The 26479-nt window shown below is 44.1% G+C and overlaps 1 protein-coding gene across 9 annotated transcripts in view; it reads right to left on the bottom strand.

Annotated features, from left to right (window-relative positions):
* The window catches only part of RIN2 (Ras and Rab interactor 2), a 74105-nt gene that overhangs the window by 18366 nt on the left and 29260 nt on the right, over positions 1-26479 (bottom strand). For 5 of the 9 annotated variants that reach the window (XM_035898624.1, XM_035898628.1, XM_035898626.1 and 2 more), the window contains 5 exons: positions 13211-13403; positions 11637-11748; positions 8973-9045; positions 6069-6160; positions 1895-3025 (listed from right to left, as the gene is read on the bottom strand). In XM_035898624.1, coding sequence (XP_035754517.1) covers positions 1895-3025; positions 6069-6160; positions 8973-9045; positions 11637-11748; positions 13211-13403 — 1601 coding nt within the window. Of the gene's footprint in view, positions 1-1894; positions 3026-6068; positions 6161-8972; positions 9046-11636; positions 11749-13210; positions 13404-20232; positions 20276-21130; positions 21226-26479 lie in introns of those variants that run through there. The other 4 variants (XM_035898623.1, XM_035898625.1, XM_009643177.2 and 1 more) reach the window with 2 other exon arrangements.

The following is a 26479-nucleotide window of genomic DNA, read 5'->3' on the forward strand; positions in this document are numbered from 1 at the left end:
CTCGCCACCGCCGCGGGACGGTACACGAACGAACAGAAGGAAGGAGCGTTTTCCCAGCAGCACACATCCAGCCCTAGGCTGACGTGTTGAGAGAAAAAACCTGCTCCGCAAAAGCGTAAACTGACAAGAGAGGATAAATGACTACTCACAAAGTTAAAATTCAGGCTGCAATTCCGTACTGAAATAGTCAAGCAAAACCAGGGATAATAGGCAGGGCTACCTCATAAAAAGTTCTCTATAGGGATGACTAAATCTTGCTGTCACATAGTTATCTGCTTAGATCAGCAACATCTGATGTTCCTGATCCACTGTGGTTGTTTGCAGGTTCGAGCCATGGGCAGGCAACGATTCAAAAGCAAGTTCTTCCTTTGTTTAAACTATCTCACTTTAGAAATTAATGCATTTAATCACATGATAGAAGCCAGACTTTCTGTTGCTGAAGAAAACCAATGTACTTATTACGCTTCATAGCTTACGCTACTCCAAACTACTGAAATATTTGAAAGCAGACAGCATTTTGCCAGTCATCAGAGACCCACAGTCCGATTTAACCACACCCTTACAATGAAAATTACAAGTCAAACCAAGCTATCATAAAATTACAAGCAAACTAAATCTGTATTTCTTTGTCAAATATCCAGTACTCTGCAGAAATCCAGGCAAAAATGCGCCTGCGCCACTGCTCAATTTGCCTTTTTTTTTAATCCACGTAACACCCACATAATATTCTTTATTATTCTAGTGAGAACATTACATGTCTTTGAAAGAGTCCTGATTTCAAGGACACTCTTCGTAGCGTTATATTTGCTTTAGCAGTGCTTATTACTTTTGCTTGACTTTGTGTAAATGAAGTTGAGGTTATGTGAGAATATTCTTACTGGTCAAGGACAGACAGAAATGACAACATAAAATCACACTCTAGTCCCAGAGAAAGAACTATCTGCCAATTTTGCACTGGGCCAACTGTTGGGACACTGGGTACAGGAGAAAAACAAGCAAATTAGGACTGAAGTGAGCTCACAAGGAAAGTATTCTGCCCTGAGGGATGTTTACCTCCTAAATGTGGCTTATAGCCTCTTTTACAAATACTGCTCAGACTCGGCAAGCTAGCCGGGCAGTGAGATTTTATGCAGCAACAATGATTTCACTTTTGTGGATACACAAGTCTCGGCTGTTAGAACATGTATTGAAACATATAGCTTATCCGCAACCATTTATAAACACGTACATGTAACAGAGAGATACAGAAATCCTGAGATTAGCAGCCTCTTCTCTCTCTTGCACACATTTCTTTGTTTGTTTTTTAAAATTCGTATCTATCTTTTTATTTAGCTTTAATGTAGGGACAGCACAGCTTTGCTAGGAGTGAGTGAGAATGTCTGGAAGAATGAGATTTCAAAAATAAGTTGCTGTGAAATGCGTCTCCACTCTTAACTGTCGCTGGTTTCAAATAAGTTCCAGTTTTACAGCTACAACCCATATGGTTAAAATTGGCAGAGTTTTGGTCAAAGCATTGAGAACAATTTCATCCCAGTTCAGGGAAAAATACATGTATGCCAGCAGATAAAGGATCCTGTATTGTTAACAGTACAGCTGCTAAAAAATAAAATAAAAAAAACCCCAGTAATAATCACAGGTAAAAAGTCCCTACTGCAGCTATTTTAAGGATAACTTCTTATGTACAACTTTGTAGCGTAGTCCTCCTGAGCTGCTATGGTGACTGGGGGCAGTGGGGGTGTGGGGGCTTGTTTTGTTTTCAGACTCAAATACTCAATGGCTCGAATTCTGATAGCAAAAAGTCAACCCCACCTTTCCATCTGGCACAAAGATTATCACCGCAAACACAGATTACATATTTTCACCTGCCCCCAAAACACAGGACAGAGTTTCTTACCTATCCGGTCCTCGGGAATCAGCGATTCAATTGGGGGATCGAGTTCGGAGCTTTGGGACAAATAATTCTTGACTTGGGTCATGAACTGCCGAATCGTTTGCAGCATATCAGTGCTTGAAACATGGCACTCCTTGTTTTCCTGGAGAAAGCTGACATAGTCCTGCACTAGGCATCCAAAATAAGTGCGTTTGTCCTGGGACATCTCTGCAATTTTCTTAATCATCCTCTTTTCAGGGGTCATGAAGGAACTGAAAACTCCACTGACTTTCCGTAGCTGAGACTTCACAATCTTGGGGAGAACAAACGAACTGTTTCTTTTCTTCTTGGGCTTCAAAGGGGGTGCCATGCTCTCTTGGTCGCTTTCCCCCTCAAAATCCTCCAGACTGCTGTTAGTGTCCCCCTCATAGCCAAACAGCGGCATGCTCCGATCGAAGTCCAGCGAGTCGGACGAGGAGGTGGAAATGCTCATGTCGCTCAGTCTCTGCCTGCCTCCATTCCACGGTATGTGTGACTCAGAGCCGGTAGCTACCGTCTTTTTGGCAGCTGCTGGAGGAGGCTCAGGCAGGGTTTCACCTGGAAGGCCAGCAGCTTCGGGCACGCTCACCGAGCTGCAGCCAGGTCGTACTACTGCCGCGGTCTTTGAGCCGCCTTCTGCCTCTGAGCAAACAGCCTGCTTCTTCAGCCGAGGAGGTGGAATGGGGGTTGGTTTATTCTGCAGCAAATCCAAGCCTCTCTCTTTCTTATGGTTGACTGTTTCTGGCATGCTCGCCTGCTTTATAGTCCTGGAAAGCTGTGGACTCGTGAGTATGCTATTAATAGAAGGAGGTGGTGGCCGGGGCGGGGGGGAGCGAGGCCTCACTGTGCCATTCACGTCTTGAGTTCTCGGGCTCTGCCTTTTCAGACTTCCACTGACATCCTGGCTGTGCACTTTTAAGAAGAGGGGATTAATGAAACACAGCGCTCCGTTGGTCTGGCTACACTCCAGCTCCGAAGGCGTTCTGGTTCGTATAGAATGCACTCCATTTATAAGGCAGAGCTGACGCGAGTCTTTACAAGCACTGTCCAAAGGCACAGGCCTGCAGGGAGGTGAAGGATCCGGGGGGTTGCTGTTAGCCGGGGAGCTCCAAAAGTCTGAAAATCATCATTGCGTTAACATAAGAATGCAAAACGGCACGCAGACAGCTTTCAGAACATTCAGCTCAATGTCACCAGTTTCAAGTATTAAGAAATCTAGACAAGCTTTTATTAATTCGAGGTGGAGGAGTTGGGGGGGGAGACAGAGGAAGAAATTCCAAGCAAACTTCTTCAAGCACCAGACAGAACTGCATGCTACACTCTGGGGGCTGCTCTTACTCATTTATAAGTATCATGAGCAACGCACAGCTTCAGATCAGCCCACTGAACTAAGCTGCAACAAAATAGTTCATACCAACTTGAGACTGAAATGAACATAAACTACTCACTAGCATCTCACTCAGGAGAAATAAGCTTGGATTCTCAGCTGGTATTAATAAGCTCACTCCATTAAAGACAAAAGTTAGGCTGATTTACACCAGCTGATGGACACTGATGGCAGCTCAACAAACATTTTGGTTTGGTTTCTTTTGATGGTGAACAAATGAAACTACACATGAAAAGACAGCTCACATTTTGCTGTGGTGGGTACACACACAATCTTTAGCTACACGGACCAAATGCTCAAGTGTCTTTAAGAGTGCTGGCCTGCAGCCCTGCCTTTGCACTGGTGACACAGTTTGCCTGAGGTTTTAGACACTCAGCAGCACATAAATAGACCAAATGTGCAGTCCCACACCAGCAGTGTGGAAAATCTGTGCTAAACCAGCAAGTTTCAGCTGCAGCCTCTGCACTTGTCCCAGCAAAGCGTCAGTTTGTGAAGCTGTGTCAACGGTAAAGCCCGTCAGCTACCGACAGTACGAAGATCGAAAGCAGACAAGCCCTTGAGGACAGCAATCGGACCAAAATAAGAGCAGAATACCAGAGACTTTGCTAAAATTTGCCAGTCTTGACATGGCCCCTTCTCCTCTAGTGTCAAGATGCCTCATGTGGGCTGTGGAGCAATGACACCTGGGCCCAACTGCACGAACGTCAAGCGCTCCACAACAGGGTTCTTGCCCAACTGCGGTGTCTTGCCTACGGGGCAGAAGACAGCAAATGGCCCTGGTGACAGGCCACTGCCAGAGAACATGTGAAGGCACCAACATATCTCTCTATGTAGTCATGCAATGCTGCTGGTTTTCTCCTGCTCCGCGACTTCACATCCTGCCTGCAGATCCCTCAGCAGACTGGCTAGCGTGCCTGGCACGTGGCCTATTGCAAACACACATGATGTAAGTGCCGCTGCAGGTGAAACACAAGTGAGATGGAGAGAGGGAATATTATGCTCAGCATGCGAAACCCTACAGGTTGGCAACAGCCTTGAAACCTTTACCATCAGTTCTTCCTGATACACTTTGCTAGGCTACGTACTGCTGACCTGCCTCGTGCAGTTCTCCCTCTGAGTCCACAGCATAACAGAGCTCTAACAGGAGCTACAACCCTCTGCGTTCAGAGCAGGGTGCTTTGTGCCTATGTGTTGCGTAAGGAAAGCTCACACTTAACAGAAAGGGCCCTTTGGAGTTTTTAGGCATCTCATGGTTCACAGCGTTGAAGGGCTGACTTCCTGGTGGCCTCTTTTGCATGGGGACACCTAAAACTCCATCAAAATTTCAACTTTATTGTTGGTTTTTGCTCACAGAAACTGTGATCTTAATCTGGTGTACAGTAGGTAACTGATCCCAAATACACCAACCACACGGTTCGATGCTGATCCGTCAGTCTCCTCCTCAGCTTTCAAATATACTAACTTAAAGAAATGACACACACAATGTAGACAGAGACCAGTCAAAAGCAAGACTAACTCTGCAGCAAGTAGGCCATGGTGCTCTCAGGACAATGACAGTGTGGTTAGTCTAGAGAGCTTGCTCAACCCCACCATTATCATCTCCTAAGAAAAAACTCACCTAATGTCATGTTATGGCTTCCAGGTGTCACTGGGAGACTTGTCTTCACTACACTGTATCCCAGCCAGACTTTTTTTTTTCCTGTCCAAATATTCACCTAATCAACAGTTCCATGTTTGCCTCTATACCATGAAAATCCATAGTTCCGTATAATTACCTAAATTTGCAGATAAGCAGTGCAGAAGTCCTTTGTCTCCTCTCTAAAACAAATCCCTTAATTGCATCACTACTGCAGCAAAGTAGTGAAGACTTCCTTGTACATGGCTTTGCTGCGAAGTCCCACCAAATAGTTCTACAGAGCCTCACGCTAACACTGATTTAGTGAGGATCTGCTTCTAAAAAGATGATTCAAAAAAATCTACTGGGGCAAACACTGCTGACAGTCAACCCTCCCTTCCTGCAAAAGGAAGTGAGGCCATTCAGCACTTTACAAGCAGTTGCTTAATACGGGTGGAGCCCGTGTTTCAAAATCCCACCAGGCTTTGCTTCTCCTGCAAGCTCAAGGCACGTTTTCCAATGATCCTGTATTTGGTTGTAGCAGTCAAGCAACGCAAGGACATGTCCTTGCATTTTCTTTCTTTTGTTATATTAAGTGTTTCACCAAACCAATGCACATGGATACATTCTGCAGATCCAATGTATGCACTCCTCCTCCTATTAATATGCTACTGCACTGAGCCACTGATCTAAAAAGAAACCAAATCAGCACTCTAAAATTACTTGTCAATCTGAAAGACGTTTTATTAACAGTGAACCTCAGTTCCTATGCTCTCCTAGCAATTCCAGCAAATGATCAAGCTAGTGCCTACTATGTGAGCCTGCATCCAGCGTTAGCCCTTGGAGGAGAGGCTACATCAAACCTCTGTCTGGGATTGTAAGACTTGCTTTTCTCAAGGGCTGCCCAGAGAGGGGAGAGGAGAAGGGAGGAAAGAAACAGCACTAACAAAAATGTCACAGAAGGCACAGAAGGAAGGAAGAGCACCAAGGTCACCATTTGGCAAGTACAAAGTTTGGGCTTCCCAGTAAGAGAAACTGCCTTTCTGAATGTAATCTGCATCATCACTGACTACTATGAACTACTTACTGATACAGGCTATTTCCTCAAGCTTACAGCAATGCTACAGGGAATGGCATCTACGTAGAGAACTACTTACTCAGTCCAAGCTGAGCAATCTCTTCAAGTTCAGCTTCTGTCTTTGCTGCAGCAATAGCATGAGGCAACTTCAGGGTGAATGGAAGAACATCCCTGTTGTCGAACAGAAAAAGTTATGGTTTGCACAACAACATCCATAGCTTTAAAAACATTTATTTTCAACATTGGCAGGGGTTGAGCTCTAATTCTTATCTTCTTATTGAGCATGTAGCAAGAGTCTTAAACACACAGCGAAAACATTACCAACCCCAGGGCTCCCTACATTGGAAAGTGGTGTGAAGTGCAAATGAGTCAAGTCCCTATGACTCTCTTTAGGCTCATTTCCACAGAGCCATCCAGTATTTTCTCCTATTACAGCACAAGCTGTTACACCTGGTCTTTTACAAGCATACCAGTGAGATGCTTAAGCATTATCTGCCCTTAATCCTTCAGCGAAGCTTCTTATTTTCTGAATACGCTGTTGATTGCTCTCAAAGCTGAATTCCAGTTCTCAGAATAAAAAAGTAAATGAGTACTTGGGCAGCTACCCTAAAATATTCTAAGCTATGATGTTTTGGTGCTACTCTGTCCTAGGCTGAAAACACTTCATTTAAGAAAATCTTTGTAATTTATTCTCATGTGGTTTCTCTTCACTGCATACCAGAAGTTCAGTAGATGTTTGCAAAGGGAGATACATGAATGCGTGAACGACGACATAAGCCAAACCTGGTGTAAAAACCTTTTAGACAGAGATTTTAAGGAATAAAACTACTTAACCGTATGTACATCGTATGAGTACTACCATCAACCAGTTCTACACCTCTTGCCTGCCTAACTGGTACCGATACACCCTCTAACAACACTGCACGATAAACTGCAAAATCTGCAGTAGAAGTACCTATGTAATTAAGAGTAAATGAGAACAAATGGAGCACAGGAATCCTACATACAACTGGTATCAGCATAATTTTTTTTTAAGGTTGCGAACAAGCCAACCATCTGTGGAAGCACAGGCAGTGGGTTTTTAGTCACATGAATATTCTCTCTGTTATATATTAACTTGTTGAAATAACATGATCTCAGAACGCCACTCCAATTCAAATCAAGCACATGCACGAGTGATTGATACACTAGCTAAAATGTATTTTAAAAGACACTTTCAACATGTTACCACAGATAATCTAGAGTCTAGAAGGTTATCACAGGCTCAGTGCAAAGATAGGCAACTCTTGGCTCATATAAACTGACTGGCTATCTATCACAAGAAATTCCCTCTGGTTTTAGGAAATCATCCTGGTTTTGCTGTGATGTACCAAATGGTACTCTCTCTTTCTCACAATAGCTACCTATCTGCTTCCCTGAGAAGCCTATACATTTTCCTCTTGCATCCACAGCAATCCTAGCCTGCTGCCTGAAGAGGACAAGGGTGCTGGGCAGATGCTGCCACCTAAGAAACATTAGGCAAACAGAAACGCTTGGGATGTTTCTCCACTGAATGGGGAAATAAGCATCTGCGTCCAAAAGCACACCCGTGAGCTTCGTAGACTGAAATCTATGGACAGGTTTGCAGCTGAAGTTGTATTTATTACTGGTATCTGTGGATGGGCTTGAAGCTGAAGTTGTGTTTAAGAAGATGCACTACAAAAGCTTTAATGCCATGTGTAAGTTGCAATCACCACTCTTTTCACTTCCTTCCCCAAAGGGCAAAAAGAAAAGGAACAGAACAATAAACAGGTGAAGAGCCTCGTTATGCAGTTTTGTACGTGCTTCCTGAATGGGAGGCCTGACTGCATCAGGATACTAAATTCACACTTGGCTGACTGAAACACCATTAAGAAAATTAGAGCCACTTTGAAGAGAGAGATTCTCAGTTATGACACTCATGAGCAAGGCAACAAGCTACTGTGTGTTTGTGGGCTTACTTTTAGCAAACGTGAAGCAACTTGGAGCCTTCAGCAAAAGAAAAGAGATAAATTAATGAAAAAAAAACAAAAACAAAAAACCCCCAAACATCTACGTTTGCTGCATGCTCCCTGTAGGCACTTAGAGGGAATTTACCAGAGCCTGGCTGGTGCGCAGAACTGAAAGGTTGACAAGATAAGGAGCCTCTCTTCATTAAACTGCTTTTTAGATGCAGTTTCAGCTCATTTCTCATCCGAGTGCTGACCATTACTTATGTGGTATAGATGCTTCTCTCATCACACGCATGTACAGCTTGGCAAAATGGAGGCCTGTAACAAGGCGGGTCTGGATGCTTCACCACCACAAACCAAACCAGTAAGCACAGCAACCGAAGTGCAGCTGTGCAGCTCTAGTGAGCGTCCCCCACAGCAGACGTCATCACTGTCAGCACTAATTGGAAACCTCAATGCAGTAAAAGGACCGAGACCATCAAAGTTGCCTCTCCCTCCTCCCTTCAGAAAACATGCAGATGTGCAGTTTGGCCGTGCCCTGGCTGTGGATAAATGTAAGGCTTGAGCATCAGTCTGGAAGCTTTCACCAGTGAAGTCAAACTGAAAACAACTTAAAAAGATAAAAGCAATCAGCTATTTTTTCTCTGCACACTACCTGGAAAACAAGTTGGGCAACCATAAATTGGAAAGCTCCATTATGCTCCAAAAATGTTTTTTTGCTAGCAATTCCAAGAAACAGGCATTGCAAGATAGCTTATGGTGCTTATTAAATGAGTTACAGAGCAGTTAAGAAAGCATTACAAGATACCAGTTAAAGTAAAGCTCAACTTGGCAACACCTCACAGTTGGGTGGGTAACATACTACCAGCCTTCCAATAATCAGTACCAAATAAGACAGACAGATTTGCTTCCAATTCACATCTCTTATTTCTCCCATTACCTTCTTTTAAGACTCGAGACACTCATTTTTTTCAAGAGTCTAGCAAATGCAACTCAGAACATAACCATCTTACCTGCTAATACAGTAGAAAGCAATGAGCCTGAATAAATCTGCAAAACTTATTCCAGACCCCTCCAAGGAAAACGCTGCAAAGAAAGTTACAAGAGGAAAAGAATCACGCATCTATCCACCATTTCTTAGAAAAGCTTAATAAAATGAATCTCAGATTTTCGCATAAAATTAGTAAGTTTGCACCATCAAACTAGCTACTGTTCGGTTAAGAGAAAACAACTGTGTGGAGGAGTACGTGTCTCTGCTAAAGGCATTTTCAAGAATAGCCTGATAGTCTTGGTGGTGGGTTTGTTTCTGTATTCCAAACATACGGTCTAATACCCAGGAAACAGGTCAAGTGCGATTAGAATTGCACAACATTTTGCTAATAGGCAATAAATCAGTAACTGAGGCTTTGCTTGCCCACTGTACTAATACACCTAGTTTTAAATCTCTTATTTCCTCCTCTTGCATTCCATCCTACTCACTTGTCTTCTCCCCAGATGTGTGAGCACCCAACGGGAGATGATACATTTTCATTGACTTGAAGAAAACTATTTAACCTGAAAACCCTTTTAAAAACACTCAGACAATTCTGCTTTGTGCCATTGCCTGGCACAATGGGGGAGGAAGACACAAGCAATGCCTTTTGTTTTTTCCCCTCCATACCACCGTTTCTCATTGATATAAATACTCAGTCACAGTAATGATGACACAAAAGCGATCGCCACCTCACTTAGATTAAGCGCTCTCCGATTCCAGCAGCAAGTCTCACCCAGTGGCCACAGAGATCAAGCAGAAGCAGCTCCTAGAGTGAAATGATCTAGATCTTTTGCCTCTGGACATGACTGAGACCGGAACAACTAAAGGAAGAGCATTTATGAAATGTAACGGTAGCGTAAGACAGGTCCCTGAAGTACACCAACGCTGGTCTCTTCCAGCCTCGGACAACTTCTACGGGGGGGAATGTGAAGTCTGTGATTGTTTCAGCCCATCACAGAGTTAGAGAACCCAGATCACGGGGGTGAATCTCCAGCTGGTGTGGTGCACACACTGTCACCATTTAACCAGCAAAGGAATGCTTTTGAAATTCATCTCCCGATGAAAGTACTTCCACTGCTGCAGAGGCTTCAGACATCTGGGCTGAAACAAGGCAGACTCCCGTACTTGGTGGGGAAAGACCCACGCCATGCAGCAGCTTTGGATACCTCAGCAACGCCTCTCAGTGAGTAGCGAAGGTGTAATTTTGGCAGTACTCCATGCAGTAAGGCCAGTTCCCTCACACAAGGCTCCAGTGCTACTGACTATAAACTCTGCATGTGAACCAGAGGAAAACCCAAGTCAGGTACTGATCTTTTATCCAACTTTTACACTGAAGAACAGGTCAGCCTGGTCATTTATGTGCCTGGAAAAAGGGGTATCTAAGAGAGACGCAAAAATGCAGACATTAGCCATGCAGGCGATATGGGGGTGGGCTAAGAGAAGATGGATGTTCAGATCCCTGACTACAATTAAAACCTCAGCTATGACTCGTGAGTAAAAATAAATAAATAAATAAATAAATAAATAAATCAGTAGATACTTCCCCCTTGTGGTAAAATTTTTTTCATGAAAGCCAATATCTTATTATTTTATTTTCTAGATGGGAGAGAGGGAATTCATCAGTGTAACAAACCTACCACCACAGCCTTAGATCACACAGATTAAACAGCCTGCACTACTCCCAGTCAAGCAGCTTTCCACAAATATTAATTCACTTACGTGAGAGAGATGCCTTTTTGGCTGAAAAAAAAACCAAAACAGAAGAAACCCTATCACTGATAGCTTTCTCTTCTCTTTGCCATGTCTTGTTTGTAACTGGAACCAAAACCAGACACGTGGAATTAACATTTTGTTGCTGGGGGTGGGGAGGGAAAGATAAAAAGGAAAAGCTCAACTAAAATTATCTCAGTTTACCAATAGGAATAGAAGTTAGCTACAGACCCTCTGCTTCAGGGAAGCTGAATTGAATTTGTTGCTGATTTTCTCCAGTTTTCACTTTCTTTTTAAAATGAACCATTTGCTCCATTTGCAGTTTCGGCACCACATACACTCACCAGCTGCAGCTTCCTTTTTTCATTCCTATATCCCAAACATATTTTTCACACCCTCCCTCTAAAGAGATGGGGGCAGTGTTGTTTTGAAACTGACTGGAACTCTAACATTTGCTTATTTCTATTAGAAAACAGGGAACAAATATAGTTGGAATTAAAAAAGAAAATTAATTTACCTTGCATCAGAAACAGTTCCAAAGGGTTAAAATCCATCTAGTTATTAAGTTTTAAAAAAACCCCACACCCAAATTTGTAGGCAGAGAGAGCTCATGACAGAGTTGCATGCAAGAACAGTCCCCTGAGTACAAGGAAATGCAAGGACATTTCATTGATAGCAGACAGAATTATAGACACTGTTTCTACAGAAGAGGATAACTACCCATCCAGCACAGACTTAAGCTTTTCTGCCTATCTTCCCCTCTCCAGGATACGCCTAACCCACACGCAGAACCCTCTGCAGAGAGCACCGCAGGCAGTCTGTGACACTGTTTGCATGGCTTTGGTTATCTTCTGCTGTGGGTTTCACCAGTGCAGAGTGCTCCTGGCTCATACAGGGTGACAAATAGCTGAAAATTATGTAACTCACAACTTACTGTATGTGCTTTCTTTTATGGCAAATTCCTTTAGGCAGGACCCACAGTCACCAGGCAGACGCAGAGAGATGACTTTCTTCTGCAGTCTTGCAGATTTCCTAACCAGAAATATCTGTCGTGGAGAAGGCAAAAGGACGCGGTTTTAGCATCATCCACAGATACCTTAATAATTAGAGACAATTTAAACACAAAGGGAACCAGAACAACTTCGTGATCTCTGATCCATCTAAAACGTCTCAGAATTTTACTCTGTTGTTACTGTATCAGGTCCAACAGCTTGCTGTAAAACAGCAGCAGAATATTTAGGAAAGCATCTCATCCTTGTGTAACACAGGCACATGACACCAAGTCTATTATGCCCTTCGCCAAGCTCTCCAGTTTAACACACAGCAAAGCCCGAGCCTTGCGCCAAGCTGCAGAGTCTGGAGGAGACTGATGGTGGAGTGCTCCTGCGCCCCACCAGCCCATTCCAGTCCTGCACCAGGATGGAGGCAGCATTAGAAACACGCCAGCCACCTCATCCAAGCAGACAGGGCCTGGTTTCCACCATGGCTACTTTAATGCAGGCACCAGTGAAGGATAAAATGCTGGAATTTCCCATTTATCTATTGCTTTCTTGTTATGGTGGAAATACATCTGTTACACATTGTGCTGGTTTTGGCTGGGACAGAGTTAATTTTCTTCATAGCAGGAAGTATGGGGCTATGTTTTGGATTTGTGCTGGAAACAGTGTTGATAATTCAGCGATGTTTTGGTTATTGTTGAGCAGTGCCTACACAGTGCCAAGGCCCTTCCTGCTCACCCCACCAGCGAGTGGGCTGGGGGCGCACCAGGAGCTGGGAGGGGACACGGCCGGGACAGCTGACCCCAACTGACCAAAGGGATATCCCACACCGTGTGACATCATGCTCAGCATGCACAGCTCAGGGAAAAAGGAGGAAAGGGGGGATGTTGGGAGCGATGGCGTCTGTCTACCCAAGTCACTGTTATGCATGATGGAGCCCTGCTGTCCTGGGGATGGCTGAGCACCCGCCTGCCGATAGGAAGTGGTGCATGAATTGCTTGTTTTGCTTTGGTTGTGTGCACAGCTTTTGCTTTCCCTATTAAACTGTCTTTATCTCAGCCCATGAGTTTTCTTGCTTTTACCCTTCTGATTCTCTCCCCCATCCCACCAGAGGAGAGCAAGTGAGTGGCTGTGCAGGGCTTAGTCGCCAGTTGGGGTTAAACCACGACCCATGCAACCCTGCTTAGCAAGGTCCAGCTTTGGAACTGTAATTGCAGCAGTCTAGTTGTCAGGTCCAGAGGACCCCAAATTAGTGATCAACTCATCAGCACAGGTAATGGGTCACTCTCCAACTGGCCCAGCTGCCAAGCACTCAGGAAGCCCTCACTTGGATTATCCAAAGCACAGAAGAGACGGAGGTGGGGTGGTGGTTGGTTGTTTTTTTGTTTGGTTGGTTGGGGTTTTTTTGTTGGGTTTTTTTTGGGGGGTTGGGCTTTTTTTTGTTTGTTTGTGTTTATTTATTTATTACAACTAACACTTGCATCAAATAAACTGAAATACAACTTCTTACCCCAGGAGGCTGGGCCTGCAGAATTTCCACAGCTTCAGCATCATTCAGACCAAGCTGCAGCCACACAGGGTGAGTATGAAGAAGCTTGTCCAATATGCTTAGCTTGTTGGATAGACTGTCATATCCAGAGTCCCGGGGGCAGCTTTTTACATCGTTTTTCTCAGGAGAGACATTATCCATGTCCTTTACTAGACTGTGAAAAAATGTTTAAAAGTTAAGACATGCTAATCTCCTATAAACAATCACTCAGTTCAGCAAACAGTTGTCATGAAGGTAATGGCACTACTGGCACCCTGGCCTGGTATTTCTCCTACCAAGAATTCCTATAATTAGTATACACAAAAATTCTCTTATCCATAATATTTCTTTCTTTCACTTGTCCTCAATTTAACAGCTAGCTTTAAGATAAGCCCTAGCATTCTTCTATTAGCTTGTTGAAATTCAGCAATCACTTCAGATACAAGTGCGTATGCATATGTGATTGACTGAACATTTCACCTCCTTTCCTTGTTACGTTCACATTTGGAAAAACTTCTCTTCAAAGGTACTTATGCAATTCAGGTATTTTTATTCCCAGATACATTGCAAAAGCTGCAAGCCACAGAAATCCTCCTCTGTCCTGCCTGACAGAAAAATCTGTTCAATACTCTGCCAAAGGAGCATCCCACTACCTGCTGGCAAGCGCTGCACCAAAGACAAGCACTTTGTTTACTTGTAGGAGTTATTTTCACAACAGAAGCCAACAAACTAGCGTCACTTCGGCTTATTCCCAGACTACTCTATCTGCTCCACCAACCCTATCATCTTCGCAGCTGCATGTCCATCTCTATTCCCCTCTGCTAACGAGCAGTCAGAAACAGGAGAAAACAAAAAGGGGAAAGAAAAGGAGAAAAAAAAAGAATTAAAAAAAAAAATGTTAAATCCCCCAAATAAGTCTCCCTAAGGCACAGCTTCGTTAAGAAATCATCCTAAGTGGTAGTAATTTTTTATGGTCCATGCTCTAAATTCTCTAAGTATTCACAATTTTGGCATTTTGCCATGAAAGGTCCTTACCTCGCATTTTAGTACCACACTTTCTGGGATCAGAAGCAAGTAAGGAATTGTATGTTACTTAACATCCTTTGGCTCCAGAGTGACTCTTTTGTGAGGAATAAAGGCTAAGCTAAGTGTGAATGTGGCAAACTAATGTAAGGTTAAAATTTATTTGGGGCAGGGCAGCTAAAGTTACTGATAAATTCAGTAATGAAGTACAGTTCTTGGAGGCTATGGACACTTGTTATGCCTTAAAAATCCAAATAAATGGAATATTTTGAGAGCTGCTTTTGTTATCCAAAGCTTCGCCATCATTCATATAAGTTCGACGGCAAGCGTGTGGCTGGTTCAAATTCCTCATTTTTGAGCTAGAAGTACATCCTATGATTCTTCCAGTGCTAGAAATCACCGCAGAACAGTTACTCTGGTAACAGCTTCCTGGTGGCAGTATTTGAGCATAGACAAAAGACACCCTGCAAGCTCAAGATCTGCCTCGCTGAGAGGCACAGAGGCTGCGTTCTCCCTGCAGACCTTTTCGGACGGCAGAATAGGCCCCGAGCGGCAGAGAGCAACACAGCTGCATTACCCCACTGCAAACTGTCGCACAGCTCTGCCGAACTTTGTGTTTTGGACAGGCAGTAAGCATCATTAACAGTACTTACCACCTTCATTATGCCAGTTACTGTACCCAGAGCAAGCGGGTAGAGACTTCACAAGCACAGAAGCACCGAATACTTAAAACCAATCAACCAAACATCCGTGCCAGTGCCAGCCCCCCACCCCCACCCCCAAACCCATCAACCAAACAAGAAAACCCCCAAACAACTCTTCCGAACTTTGTGTTTTGGACAGGCAGTAAGCATCATTAACAGTACTTACCACCTTCATTATGCCAGTTACTGTACCCAGAGCAAGCGGGTAGAGACTTCACAAGCACAGAAGCACCGAATACTTAAAACCAATCAACCAAACATCCGTGCCAGTGCCAGCCCCCCACCCCCACCCCCAAACCCATCAACCAAACAAGAAAACCCCCAAACAACCAAACTGCTTTTTTCTAGCTTTGGTCAGCAACTCGCAGCACCTCTGGACAGGGCTAGAAAGGAAAGTAAATGGGGTAAAGAACTTTCACTGCATGCTCAGACAAGAACAGGCACAATCAATCAAACTTTACTACCTGGATCAATTATCACTACCTATGCACCTCTCCCTTTTTGTTCTCTTTCTCTGTTTGCTTACTTATGATGTGATGCCTTTTAGATTTGCAAGGCATCTAAAATGCAGGTGATCTTCCCTCTCTGAGAGCCAAAAGCTGTTAGTAACTGTCAATATGCCTTCAGGGGGCACAAAATACACAGACACACGTTGTGTGCAGAAGGGAAGTTGTGTTTACATCAGTTACGACAGGGCTCTGGAACGGCCATAATAGGAATCCTGGGTTCCCCTTTCAACCACGGTGCTGGGAGAACCTAGTGTTGTAACGTAAGAAACCCCACAAAAGCCAAATGGTGAATCACAAAAGTGTTTTCATGAGCTGTACCTCCAGTAAATATTTCTCAGAAACTTCCTGCTCACCTTCAGAGCCAGTTAGCGATGTTACAAACCAGAGATAGCTGTGGCAAAGAGCAAGTTACACACAGACACTGGCTGTAGGCTTACCTAGATATAACTTCCCTCCTTGGTCAAGAAGTGGAAACAAAACATGTTGCAGAGGGAACTTTTTTTGCCTACAAAAGAAGTTACATCACATGCAAAAGAAGGTGCATGACTGGTGTCAGCTATAAGGACTGGTGCTGCTTGCTACCACGGAACAACCTAAAGCTAGTAAGAGTTTGCACATGTACAGAGGGTGACAGTGTTCCTCTTCGGTATGGCTGCCTTAATGTTGTCAAACACACCCAAACTGTTATAAACCGAATGATCAATTTGAATAGGGTGCTGTTGGGTTTTTGGAACCTCCAGGTACTTACATGGACAATCCCTCCCACATGCTGAGATCCAAGGAGGAACGCAATCTGTGAGCCCACACCTTGCTGACTTAGATACACATGCACCTCCGTGTTGCAGCTGCTTTTGCCCCCTCAGGAAATAAGCCAAAGATTACGAGTATCTGATCACGACGAGACTTTCTGCTGCTCCTAAACAGTACCAGTTTAAATGTCCCTGATGCACCTCAGCTAGACCGGTACTAGTATGTCATTGCAATCCACAGGAAGGTAAACTAGGAACAAACAACACTTTAAAAAAGTATTTCCTACCCAAATAATAAACAGAGAGGCAAAGAGAAAGATCAGACCTAGAGAACTCTGGCAAGAGCATAGCTTGGGAAAAACCACATCTGGCAAACCACATCCAACCTACGAGAAGCCACCTCCCCAGGTCCAGGAGGCAAACGCAGTCAGAAGTCCACTGGTGTGTTTTGACAGCCTATTTGCAATGGCCTAGCACTACTGAGCATCATCATCCGAGTTTGGTTTTTATTCTTAACATTATTTTAATTAATGATCTGGGCACTAAACACACAGTCAAACCCTGACACACGCGAGTTCTTGAAATTTGTCATGTCAGAGTTAGACTGCAAAATTATTTGGGACTGGGATGTGCGTGTAACTTCTTTGGAAACAACAGCATGGAAAGAAGAACCGTCTGAATTCCTCACGATCACCTGATTAATTCAAGCCTACAGAATAAGAAGTAGCTATAACCTGAACGCTAGCACAATATGCTGCATGTTACGCAACAATTAAATTCCTCTCCTAGTTTTACTTTTGGGGTCTTTTTGTTTGGTTTCAGTTTTGTTTGTTTTGGTTTTTTTTTCAGTGACTCCCAATAAAAGACAACCTGACTAGGTCACATTAAACTCAAAATCGAAACACAAACCAGCCTCCATGGATGGTCTACCTTAACGCAGGGGTACTACACTGGTTCCTCTGCAGTGGGAGAGGAGTTTCAACACAACTCACAAGGAATTAACAAAAATACATAATTCATGCAAGTTTCCTTAGATTTGAGAAAACCCCTAAGCTGTGGGAAGTAAGCAGAGGTAACTGCTAAGATAAACAATGCTGTCCTGCATCCTGATTAGACTTAGCTCACAGTAAAAAGGACAAGGAGCAGGCTGAAGCCTGTAACCAGGATGATCCTCTCTCTCGCACCCACAGGGCTGTAACACACACCTCGGTCGCGTACCTACGAAGCAAATGCTCCTGCCCTCCCACTCGCTACAGCAATTGTCTTTTGGTCTCTGAAATCCTACCTACGCCTCTTGCTCTGAGCCTTGTAAAACCTAACCTTCTGACATTTCTCCCATTTTTTTGTGGGACCTGTGACAACGAACCGATCTGCTCTCTGAAACTACTGCCAACCTCCCCAGTCTCCTGCATTGACAAACGCTGGCCTGAGGAATGGACTTTTCTCTCTTTGGGGTTACGGACACAGTGAAGGTGCATCCAGCTTGCATGCATGTCCTATCAGGATGACCAATGCTGTTCCATGGGTTTGCTGTGTTGAATTAAACCAAGCCAGCTGCTGTAGGGTTTACACACACATCTCCCGCTCTGTGGAAGAACTTACCCGCCTTTCTGAGGGCATGAGAGGAGCTGTAGGATGACCTAGATGGCCATCAGCATTTGAGGGATTCGCTCTGCTCCCGCTCTGTGGAGCAGGCTGGTTATCAGCCCAAATGAAAGAGTGACCCTGGGTTTAGCCTATCATCCCAGATGCACTCACTAGCCAGGAGGAGGGTCCTAGTGAGAGACCAGGTTTGATACTATACTGAAGATAAGGACTCTTAACTTGCACTTGAATGGGTCCACATTTCCTCACTGCATTTTTTGCCTGGATCAGCCTCTGGTTTTAGGGTACCTGCACACCAGGATCGTTACAGCTGAAGGGACAGGACAAAGCTGCTGGGGAAAAGGTTGCTGGATACTGGCCTACCTGTCAACAATAACGGAAGCAATTCACCATGCAAGACACAGAAGGTGACTCTACTTAATAACTGCTGTGGAAAAATGTAGAAGACATAGGCGTAAGGGCTGTCCAGTGCAAACCACCAGGGAGCGAGCAAAGTTCCGCCCTTGTTCCTGTCACGGTAACAGAGCAGGAAGGGAATAAGCTGCAGCAGCTGCCCCCTCCAGCAAAGCATCCCCAAATCATTGCACAGGCACCAAACGCTCCAGAAGACTGGGGCTTTACCGCCTTCCCCACAGAGGGACAGCAGCAAGCTTCTTCCCCTCAGTGTCATTCACAAGGACAACAGACACGCAGGGGTCCTAGGGCCCCCGAGGGAGACTGAGTGCCTCCTAAAAGGCCACCTGGATGCCACCAGCCCCATTACGTGTGCTCCCCCATCCTACGTGGACCAGAGCCGCCATTGCACGCAGAAGCTCTCTAGTTGCCCTTTCAAAGGTCACCGGTACAGTGCAGGTCAGAAATTTATTCCATTTATGCCCCCTTCTGACACCTCCACTCATTTGCATTACTGTGATATGTGTCTGTGCTGGGAAAAAGTCCAGGTGTCCAACACCAGGGAGTACAGTAACAGATGACGTGAGCACCCCGCTTCAAACACGTTTTTACAAGCCTCTTTTTTTGCCTGGCTTTTGTGTGCTTACAAGCCAAAGTTGTAGGCCCAGTTACTTGAATCATTCTCAGTATTACTTGGGCCACAGATGTAAAAAGGGGAGACAAGTCCAAAATACAACTAGGGGGAGAAGTATAAATCTGAAAGTCACTACATAACCACAAGAAAACCCCCAGCAACAAAACCAAACAAAACCCACACCACAATACTAAAGATGCAGACATGCAATTTCATGTACTACTTTTTCTGAATACAGTCGAGAGGTCTTGCAACCGCTGCCTTTCTAAACCTGTCCCGGGTGCACATGGATATATGCTAAAGTGAAAAATGAGCGAGGAAAACAGAAGACCCTTTAAGCTCAGATTTCTCTAGATGCAAATCCAAATGCCACATCAAGATACCAACTCCTGAACAGCAGAACACACAATAATAAGAGCAGCCTACATTAATTACAAAGTTTTAAATTAAGTACAAAGAAATAAAGTTATGATAGCAAACACATCTTTGTGGGGCGTCTAGTTTAAATAAGAACTCTGGAAAACCCTAGCTGAAATGACTGTAATCTTGCTCTGTAGTTCTACGTAAACAAAATATATCAGTGCACAACTAATTATATCATGTACACCAACTTTGATACAACTTCCTGCTTACATGGAGTTACATACAGTTCAGAATTATGTAGTCATACAAAAATTGACCTTAATTTATTCAGATTTCACAGTTTACATTCATCATCTTAAAAGTAAGAGAAAAGAATGAATTCCTTTTTTATTGGATGCCTATTATTTCAATATGAAACTGAATTCAGTTAAGTAGTCATGGAAATGGCATTATTCATTTTTTTGTGTTAGCTTTATTCAGATATTTTAATCAAAATATATTTTGCACTCAAAATTAACAAATTTGGTTTAAAAAAAAAAAAAAAATCTATAAAAAAACCCAGTAAAAAAATCCGGTGGATCTGTAAAACAGGGAGACTTGATTGTTTCTAGCTAAGGGTACCCACCAAGCTTTTAGAACTAGTAGATCTTAGTCTTTCATGCATATGGTGTATTCAAAGATACAAGAAACCTCTTCTCAACTGAAAATTAGCTAATGATCGTTTAAATTAATTAACTGAACCCACCGAAATGGAGAAAGTATCCTTTCCACCCCTGTAAAACAACTGTGCTTTCAAAAGCTTTAAAACTTGAGTAACATGCCACCAGGGGCATAGCCAAGGACTTTAGTTCAGCTGTCTTACAGTCTTTACTACTTGGGCAACAAAGGTGCTGCTCAGTGTTTTCTATTTAAATAATTTAAATATATATTGTAGTAAGTTTTAACACATTTCTAAAGTATTTATAGAAAGAAAAAGCAAGCTGAAAAGCATGGATGTAATTCTGAATAACAAACTGTTACCCACTTCATTAACTCGCTGCCTTGAAGAACAAAGCCCAACAGCTCCAGAGGTGGCCCACACTGCAGTCAGATAACACAGAATGCCTGCATCACTTGCTTTCCTCTTGCAACAAAAATTTCAACAATCAGTACAAAAATGTGTTCTCTTGTTAACACAAAGATTAAAATACTGACTATCCTCCACATGTCAATTTAAAAAATATTACCAATCAAGCATAACAGCCATAGCAAAGCCAAAATGCTGGGGTCCCACTATGCCCACTTAAAGGTACAAGTTTAACATTACAGTCCGCACCTACGTGGCATGACCTATTTTAAAAAGTCAGAACTTTTATCTGCACTGTAATATGCATCTTGAATAATTTCAAGGTTAAGGAAATGTCCCCATATACTTAATTTTTTTATGTGCAAGATACACACATATAAATGAACCTTAACGCATAACCCACAAAAGTATCCTCTCATACCAGTCAATGCTTTACTTCCTAACCTGAGAACATAAATAAATCATCTTACTGTACATTGACTCTTCACACAGCCACTTGAAGCAATGGACATTTTTAGTCTACAGCGTGAAAGCAAAGCTCATTGCCATAGACAATAGGAATAACATCAGTAGTTTCCTGCTTTAGACATTCATCAGCATCCAAGGTTTGTCACAAGGAAGTCGAAGTGAAGTTCAGTTGCTTTTAGAAGAAATTAAGGTAAATACACAGAACAACTGAATCTCTGGGCACTCCTCCTGCACAAAGGCAAATTCCTTGAAGAGCCAGATTATCTACACCCCCTATGTTGCTAAGATGAAAAGTGCTAGGGCATAAGCCACCCAAGAAGAGAGCACAATGAAAACATTCCTGTCATGGTACACCTCCAAGAACTATGAAAATAAACATTTTAATCACCTTCGCAAATCAGCAGATTCATCTTCCACTGTGAGATCTGTCTGTACCATCTCCTGTTTCAGTTCTCCGATTTCTGAGGCAATTGTGTCAATGAGCTAGAAAGGGACAAAAATAGTATGACGTCAAGTGAGTGGAAGAGGCGTGGAAAAGCAGCCTGGGCAAGTTTAGTCACCAGAGATTACAAACCTTTTTTTTTTAAATCTCATCCTATTTGAACTTCCCCTTGCAAAGGAAAAAGTAAGGGTTGGGGCCACTTACAATTGTTCTCAGAGGAAGAATAATTCCTGTTTTGTGGCAGTACAAAACCTTCCAGGTTGGCCAGATTTTTTATTTAAATATATTAAATCTGCATTCTCAACATCTTATACAAGAACTTAAAAGAACTAAGTTATTTGATCATTTGTAGCATTTACTTTCTCAAACAAAAAGAAAAAATGTAATTAGAAGAGTTCCATCTGCAAGAATTATTTCAGAAGGGACGCTAAACCAGCATTACGATATTGTGGTGGATGACAAGCAGCAATGCAAGAAAGAAGTGGGTGGCTGCTTTTCACATTAGGTCTTGGACTGCCCTGGAACAGAACAGCTCAATTAAGAGAGAACTGCCTCGTAACACGTCAGCTCAGGTGGAAGACAATCCTAATTTGGGACACGAGGGCAAGAACTCATTTAGAGCGCGCAAGCCTAGCACTAGGGCTGTATTCTGAGAAATACAGCATTTGCGAGCCAAATGTCTGGGAAAAGTTTTATTGAGCAGAAACCAACCATGAAGCTTGCAAGGCATGCTCACTTGGACATTCTTTGCGGCAACTGCATCGTTTGCTTGACACGCCGCACCATGACAGTATACAAACCCTGGCAGCGTTCCCCCTCTCCTGCCTGTAGTGAAACCTAATTAAAAGGTTTGCAGCGATGCCATCTCCTCTACCACCACCCCCCGCACCTCAGAGCAAATGAACAAAAACCCCGGCAGGGCAGTAAGGACAGCTTTCCAGGCCAAGTTAGAACAGCCTTCACAGTTGCCCACAAGACATGACCCCGAGTCCCAATGGAACTGTTAGGTAGCTCAGTACGGCAGTGTTTTCAAAGAATTGCAGGCAACATTTTCCTATACTGCTTTATTGGAAGTCTACCTCAGAAATTCACGTGCTCCTTTCCTGTGCAGCATTATTCTGATCAATTAAAAAAAGTTTCAGTCTCTGCTTATGATATGCCAACTCCGTTAATTATACCTGAAGTGAGAATGAATTCCCATACCCTACATCCATACCATAGGCTTCTTTCTGTCCAGTTCAGTGCTCCCAAAAAAAAAAAGCAATGTCTTCCTGACCACGGCAAAGAGCAGCAGGAGGAACCCACACCGCCCTGACGGAGCGGCCTCACGCCTCGCTGCAGCACTCCCTGCCCCTACAGAACAGCACCTCCGAAAAGCAGCCACTGAGTGCCCTGCTAGGTATAGGTAAATTCATTCCTCCTTTTGCATCAGGGATGAATCCAGCCCCCATGTTGGCTTTACACGGTGAAAATGACACACGCCACTGCTGTCGGACGAGCCTCTCTAGGAAGCCACTGTGTCATCGTGCCCGTCTGACAGCGGTTATGGGCAGCAGCATCACCTCAGAGGGAAGCTTGGACCCAGGTGGGTGCTCAGAGCGCAGCACCAGGCTCTTGCCAGAACAGGGCCGACTGCGTCTTGCAGATCACACTTCATTTTTTCTCTTTTAAAGCCTCTACTGCCTTAGCATCATCATCCCTAATACATTTATTCTTGCGATCCTGTGAAATGCAATACAGCTGCAAATCTCAATGACCTGATGGAGAGGGAATTTCATGCTATGGTGGGCTGCCCCGAACAGCGAGGTTCCACTTCTTCCCTCGGGCTGGCTTGGCTGTTCATCTAGCCCTGTCAGCTTGTTCAGCTTGCTGAAAGGTTGGAAGACTGTTTCACTTTGTCTTTTGGGCAGTTTTCTGCAGCCTTAATGACCTGAACCTAATCCCTGAGAGGGTCAGACAAAGCTTCAGAACAGGCACCAGGAACAGAGGACAGCACCAGGCCGGGAGCACGTCTGCCCCTCTCAGCAAGTCACTAGCTCCCGTCAGCCCCAGCGTGAAATCTCACCTTGCTGCTCAGCCACCCCAGCAAACAGGGGTTTGGGTGTTGGCGCTGACCCTGGAACGGGGAGCCTCTGCCCTGGCTGAGGCACCCCAAACTAGCCAATATCAGCCCCCCAAAACTCTACCATCTGACCAGGATGCCTCAGGAGTTCAGGCCGCTCTGGTCTTCCAGTCGTCTGCTCAGGAGCAGGAAACAAGCTTTTGGGCTGACACTAATAACAAAAATAACTACCAGCCTCCGCAGGGAATAAAAAGCTGCACACCCTTGTCACGCACTGTATTCAGAGTGGGACTGTGCACTGACTGCTGAACTACCAGGATATTTAATCAAATAGTTTTCTTTTTAAAATAACACCTAAAATTATGGCAAGCGATGCCAAGATTTCAAGTCAACCATTACAAGAACAAAATTTAAATATTTTTTTTTTAATCATGTGGATTGCTGTTCAGCTGCAAACCCAAACTACAGCTGATGTACTTAGCCCATTTTTTTAACAGCAGTCCTTCTGTACAGTAATGCTTCTGGACCTGTAGAGAGAGATCTCCACTAATTCAGTTCAAGAGCCAATTGATTCAAAACAGAGAAAGTGACCACTAGCGTAAAAAGACGAAAAATTGCATTTCTCTTCCAAGCTGTGACTGAGCAGTAGAAGTGGAAGGATTAGCTCTACTAGGCCTGAGTCCCTGACAAGCAATCCATTATAGGCTCTAGCTACAATAATCACTCTTAAACTATTCAATTAGAATGTTGCCTTCTTAAAGTTAGTTCTAAAGAACTAGTGACATTCTAAAATACTGACACAATGGATTTTTTATTTATATGAAGAGGTATGAAACACAAGTCAAAAAACCCTAATAAACATACGTTCAGAACAAAATACACGGTTCAGAAAGAAATATACTCTTTGCCATTTTTAAATAGGGAGTGTGACAAGTATACGTAAAAAACAGAGCACACCTTTGGTGAACAAAATCCATTCCAGGTTTAATTACAGCCTATCAATTGCTTAAATTAGGATTTCCTTTTCCTGGATTAAAATCACATTTCATAACTGATGGCGCTTCAAGTGGAACACACAGCCGAAGGGCTTGCTTTATTAAAAAGAAGTTCCAATGTCAAAACAGAAGCAAAAAATATTTGGTTTCAGGTACCTGCTAAATTTCCCCAGTCTTCATTCGCTGTTAGGTTTGCTAAGTGCAGTAAGGTAGCCAAACACAACCACGCAAGGTGTCACTGCTAAATAAGATACAGACTGCTGACACAAGTCTTACTGTGTCTCTACAGCTTTTGCAGCCCCCTTCGCCCTTCTGGTTCTGCTGAAGCTTTTAATTTCAGTTCCTCAAAGCAGCTCATAACCGCTCAGCACAGTCTTCGGTTTGCTTTTTTACTCCCTTACCCTTCATACCTTTGCCTGCATCTTTGCATGCATCCCACCACCTCCCTGCCCTTTATTTTCTGTCCGCCATTCAGAAGCAACATGTTTGACTTAGCCCCTCTTTCAACTACACAAACACAAGACTTGCAAATTTTAATTGACTTCAGTGCCAGGAAATGGAACCTCTAGATTAAGAAGCAGACAGACTTAAATTAAGGCAATATCCTTATCTCCCCAGCCATACTGGACACTGTATTTCCATCTTCCATATTAGCCTCTAAACTGTAGGGTTTCTCAAGTGAAATCCTCCCAGTCCCTCCAGCAGCTGAATGAGTAAAGTTGAGTTCATTCTTCTCGTATTTTCAGATCTCCTAGCCTCCCAACTGCTCCAATAAGGCAGCATGCAGACCTTCCTTGCTGCAGCAACTCTCTGCTGCTGTTAAAACCTCTCCAAAGTTGCACCTGAACACAACTGAGAGTTGAATTATTATTTGAACTGATCAGATTAGAGCCTTTTCTCTTGTCCCACCAGATAGCCACAAAGGCTCTAACACTCTCTGCAGAGTCATGAACGCAGCCACATCGGGAACAGAACCACCTTGTGTGCTTCATCCTGCAGTAGCGGCTAAAAATTAACTTTTCCAACAGATGAAGCAAGGCTCGTTTTTTTGTCTCCCTGAAGATGCTTCCTATTCACTGTGAGAGCGTGAAGTTTTTCAAGCACCAAGTAGTCATGAATATGAGCAATTTAGCCAGCTGTAAATACACTAAGGCTCCCTGTCATGGCTTGCCTGGAGCCATCTCAGAGGGAAGGCACCACTAGCGAGCTACCAGCACACAACATGAATCGACGCCTGGAGTCTCATTACAGATGGCAACCAATTCACAACGAGCCGCAACTATATTTGACCATTTAAAACATGAACTTGTGATGGAAATCGCTACCTGAAGCTCAACATGCTATTAAACACTACTCAAGGATTTAATCTGTTAACGAAACAGACCTACTGTAGGTAAGAGCTCTGCTGTATGCAGTATTGAATAAGGTCAGCAGAGAAGCCTTTTGGCTGAATTAGCAATACAACTCCGCTCCAGTGCTACATGTGTTGGTCACCCTGTCGGATCCCTAACGCTGGGCCTAACGAGGGGACGGGGGCATGACAAAGGGCCCAGGGAGAGCGGGAAACCAGAGGAATCGTCCCCAGCGCCTTCCACTGCACAGAGCCAAGTAAAACCCCAGGCCCACCACACAAGCACCTCGAAGACAGTCCGGCTCCGAAGAGCCAAGCTGGGACTGACCATCAGGTCGTTCCCAAGGGATTACCCTCAAACCGCTGGAAGTCAGCTCTGCCTGGCGGCAGATAGGCCTCTTTCGACGGTCTTCCTTCACGTCAGCTGTCTGCTTAGGATTCAAGCAGCGCAGGAGACAGACTGCTTGGCAATCCCCTGGCTCCGTCAGAGAAATCAGCCATCCATACAGACAAGCTGATCAGGAATAAGGGGAGAGTGAGTCAACGCCCCACCCAACGCCCCAAATCTACCTGGCGTTTTCTTTCCCCCTGCACACAGGGAGAGGCAAGGAGCGGAGGTGCCTCAGGAACCGTGGCGCGAGGCTGCCTGCAGGCTGGGCGCGGGACGCCGGCGGGCGCTGCCTGCACGCCCCACCGCAGCAGCTAGCGACCTGTGCGTTAACGACTCCGGGAGGCTGTGAAGATGGCAAGGGTGGGAGGTATGGGGGCACCACATACCGTGAGAAGCAGCATGGGAAGCACGTGCTCCTGCTTCAAAGGCAGAAAGGGGAAATGGTAAGCAAAGTGGAACAACCCTCTGTGACGTTAGCAGCTGCTTTTGAATCGTA

This window comes from Egretta garzetta, unplaced genomic scaffold, assembly GCF_000687185.1.
Source record: "Egretta garzetta isolate BGI_Z169 unplaced genomic scaffold, ASM68718v1 scaffold198, whole genome shotgun sequence".
Classification (NCBI taxonomy): Eukaryota; Metazoa; Chordata; class Aves; order Pelecaniformes; family Ardeidae; genus Egretta; species Egretta garzetta.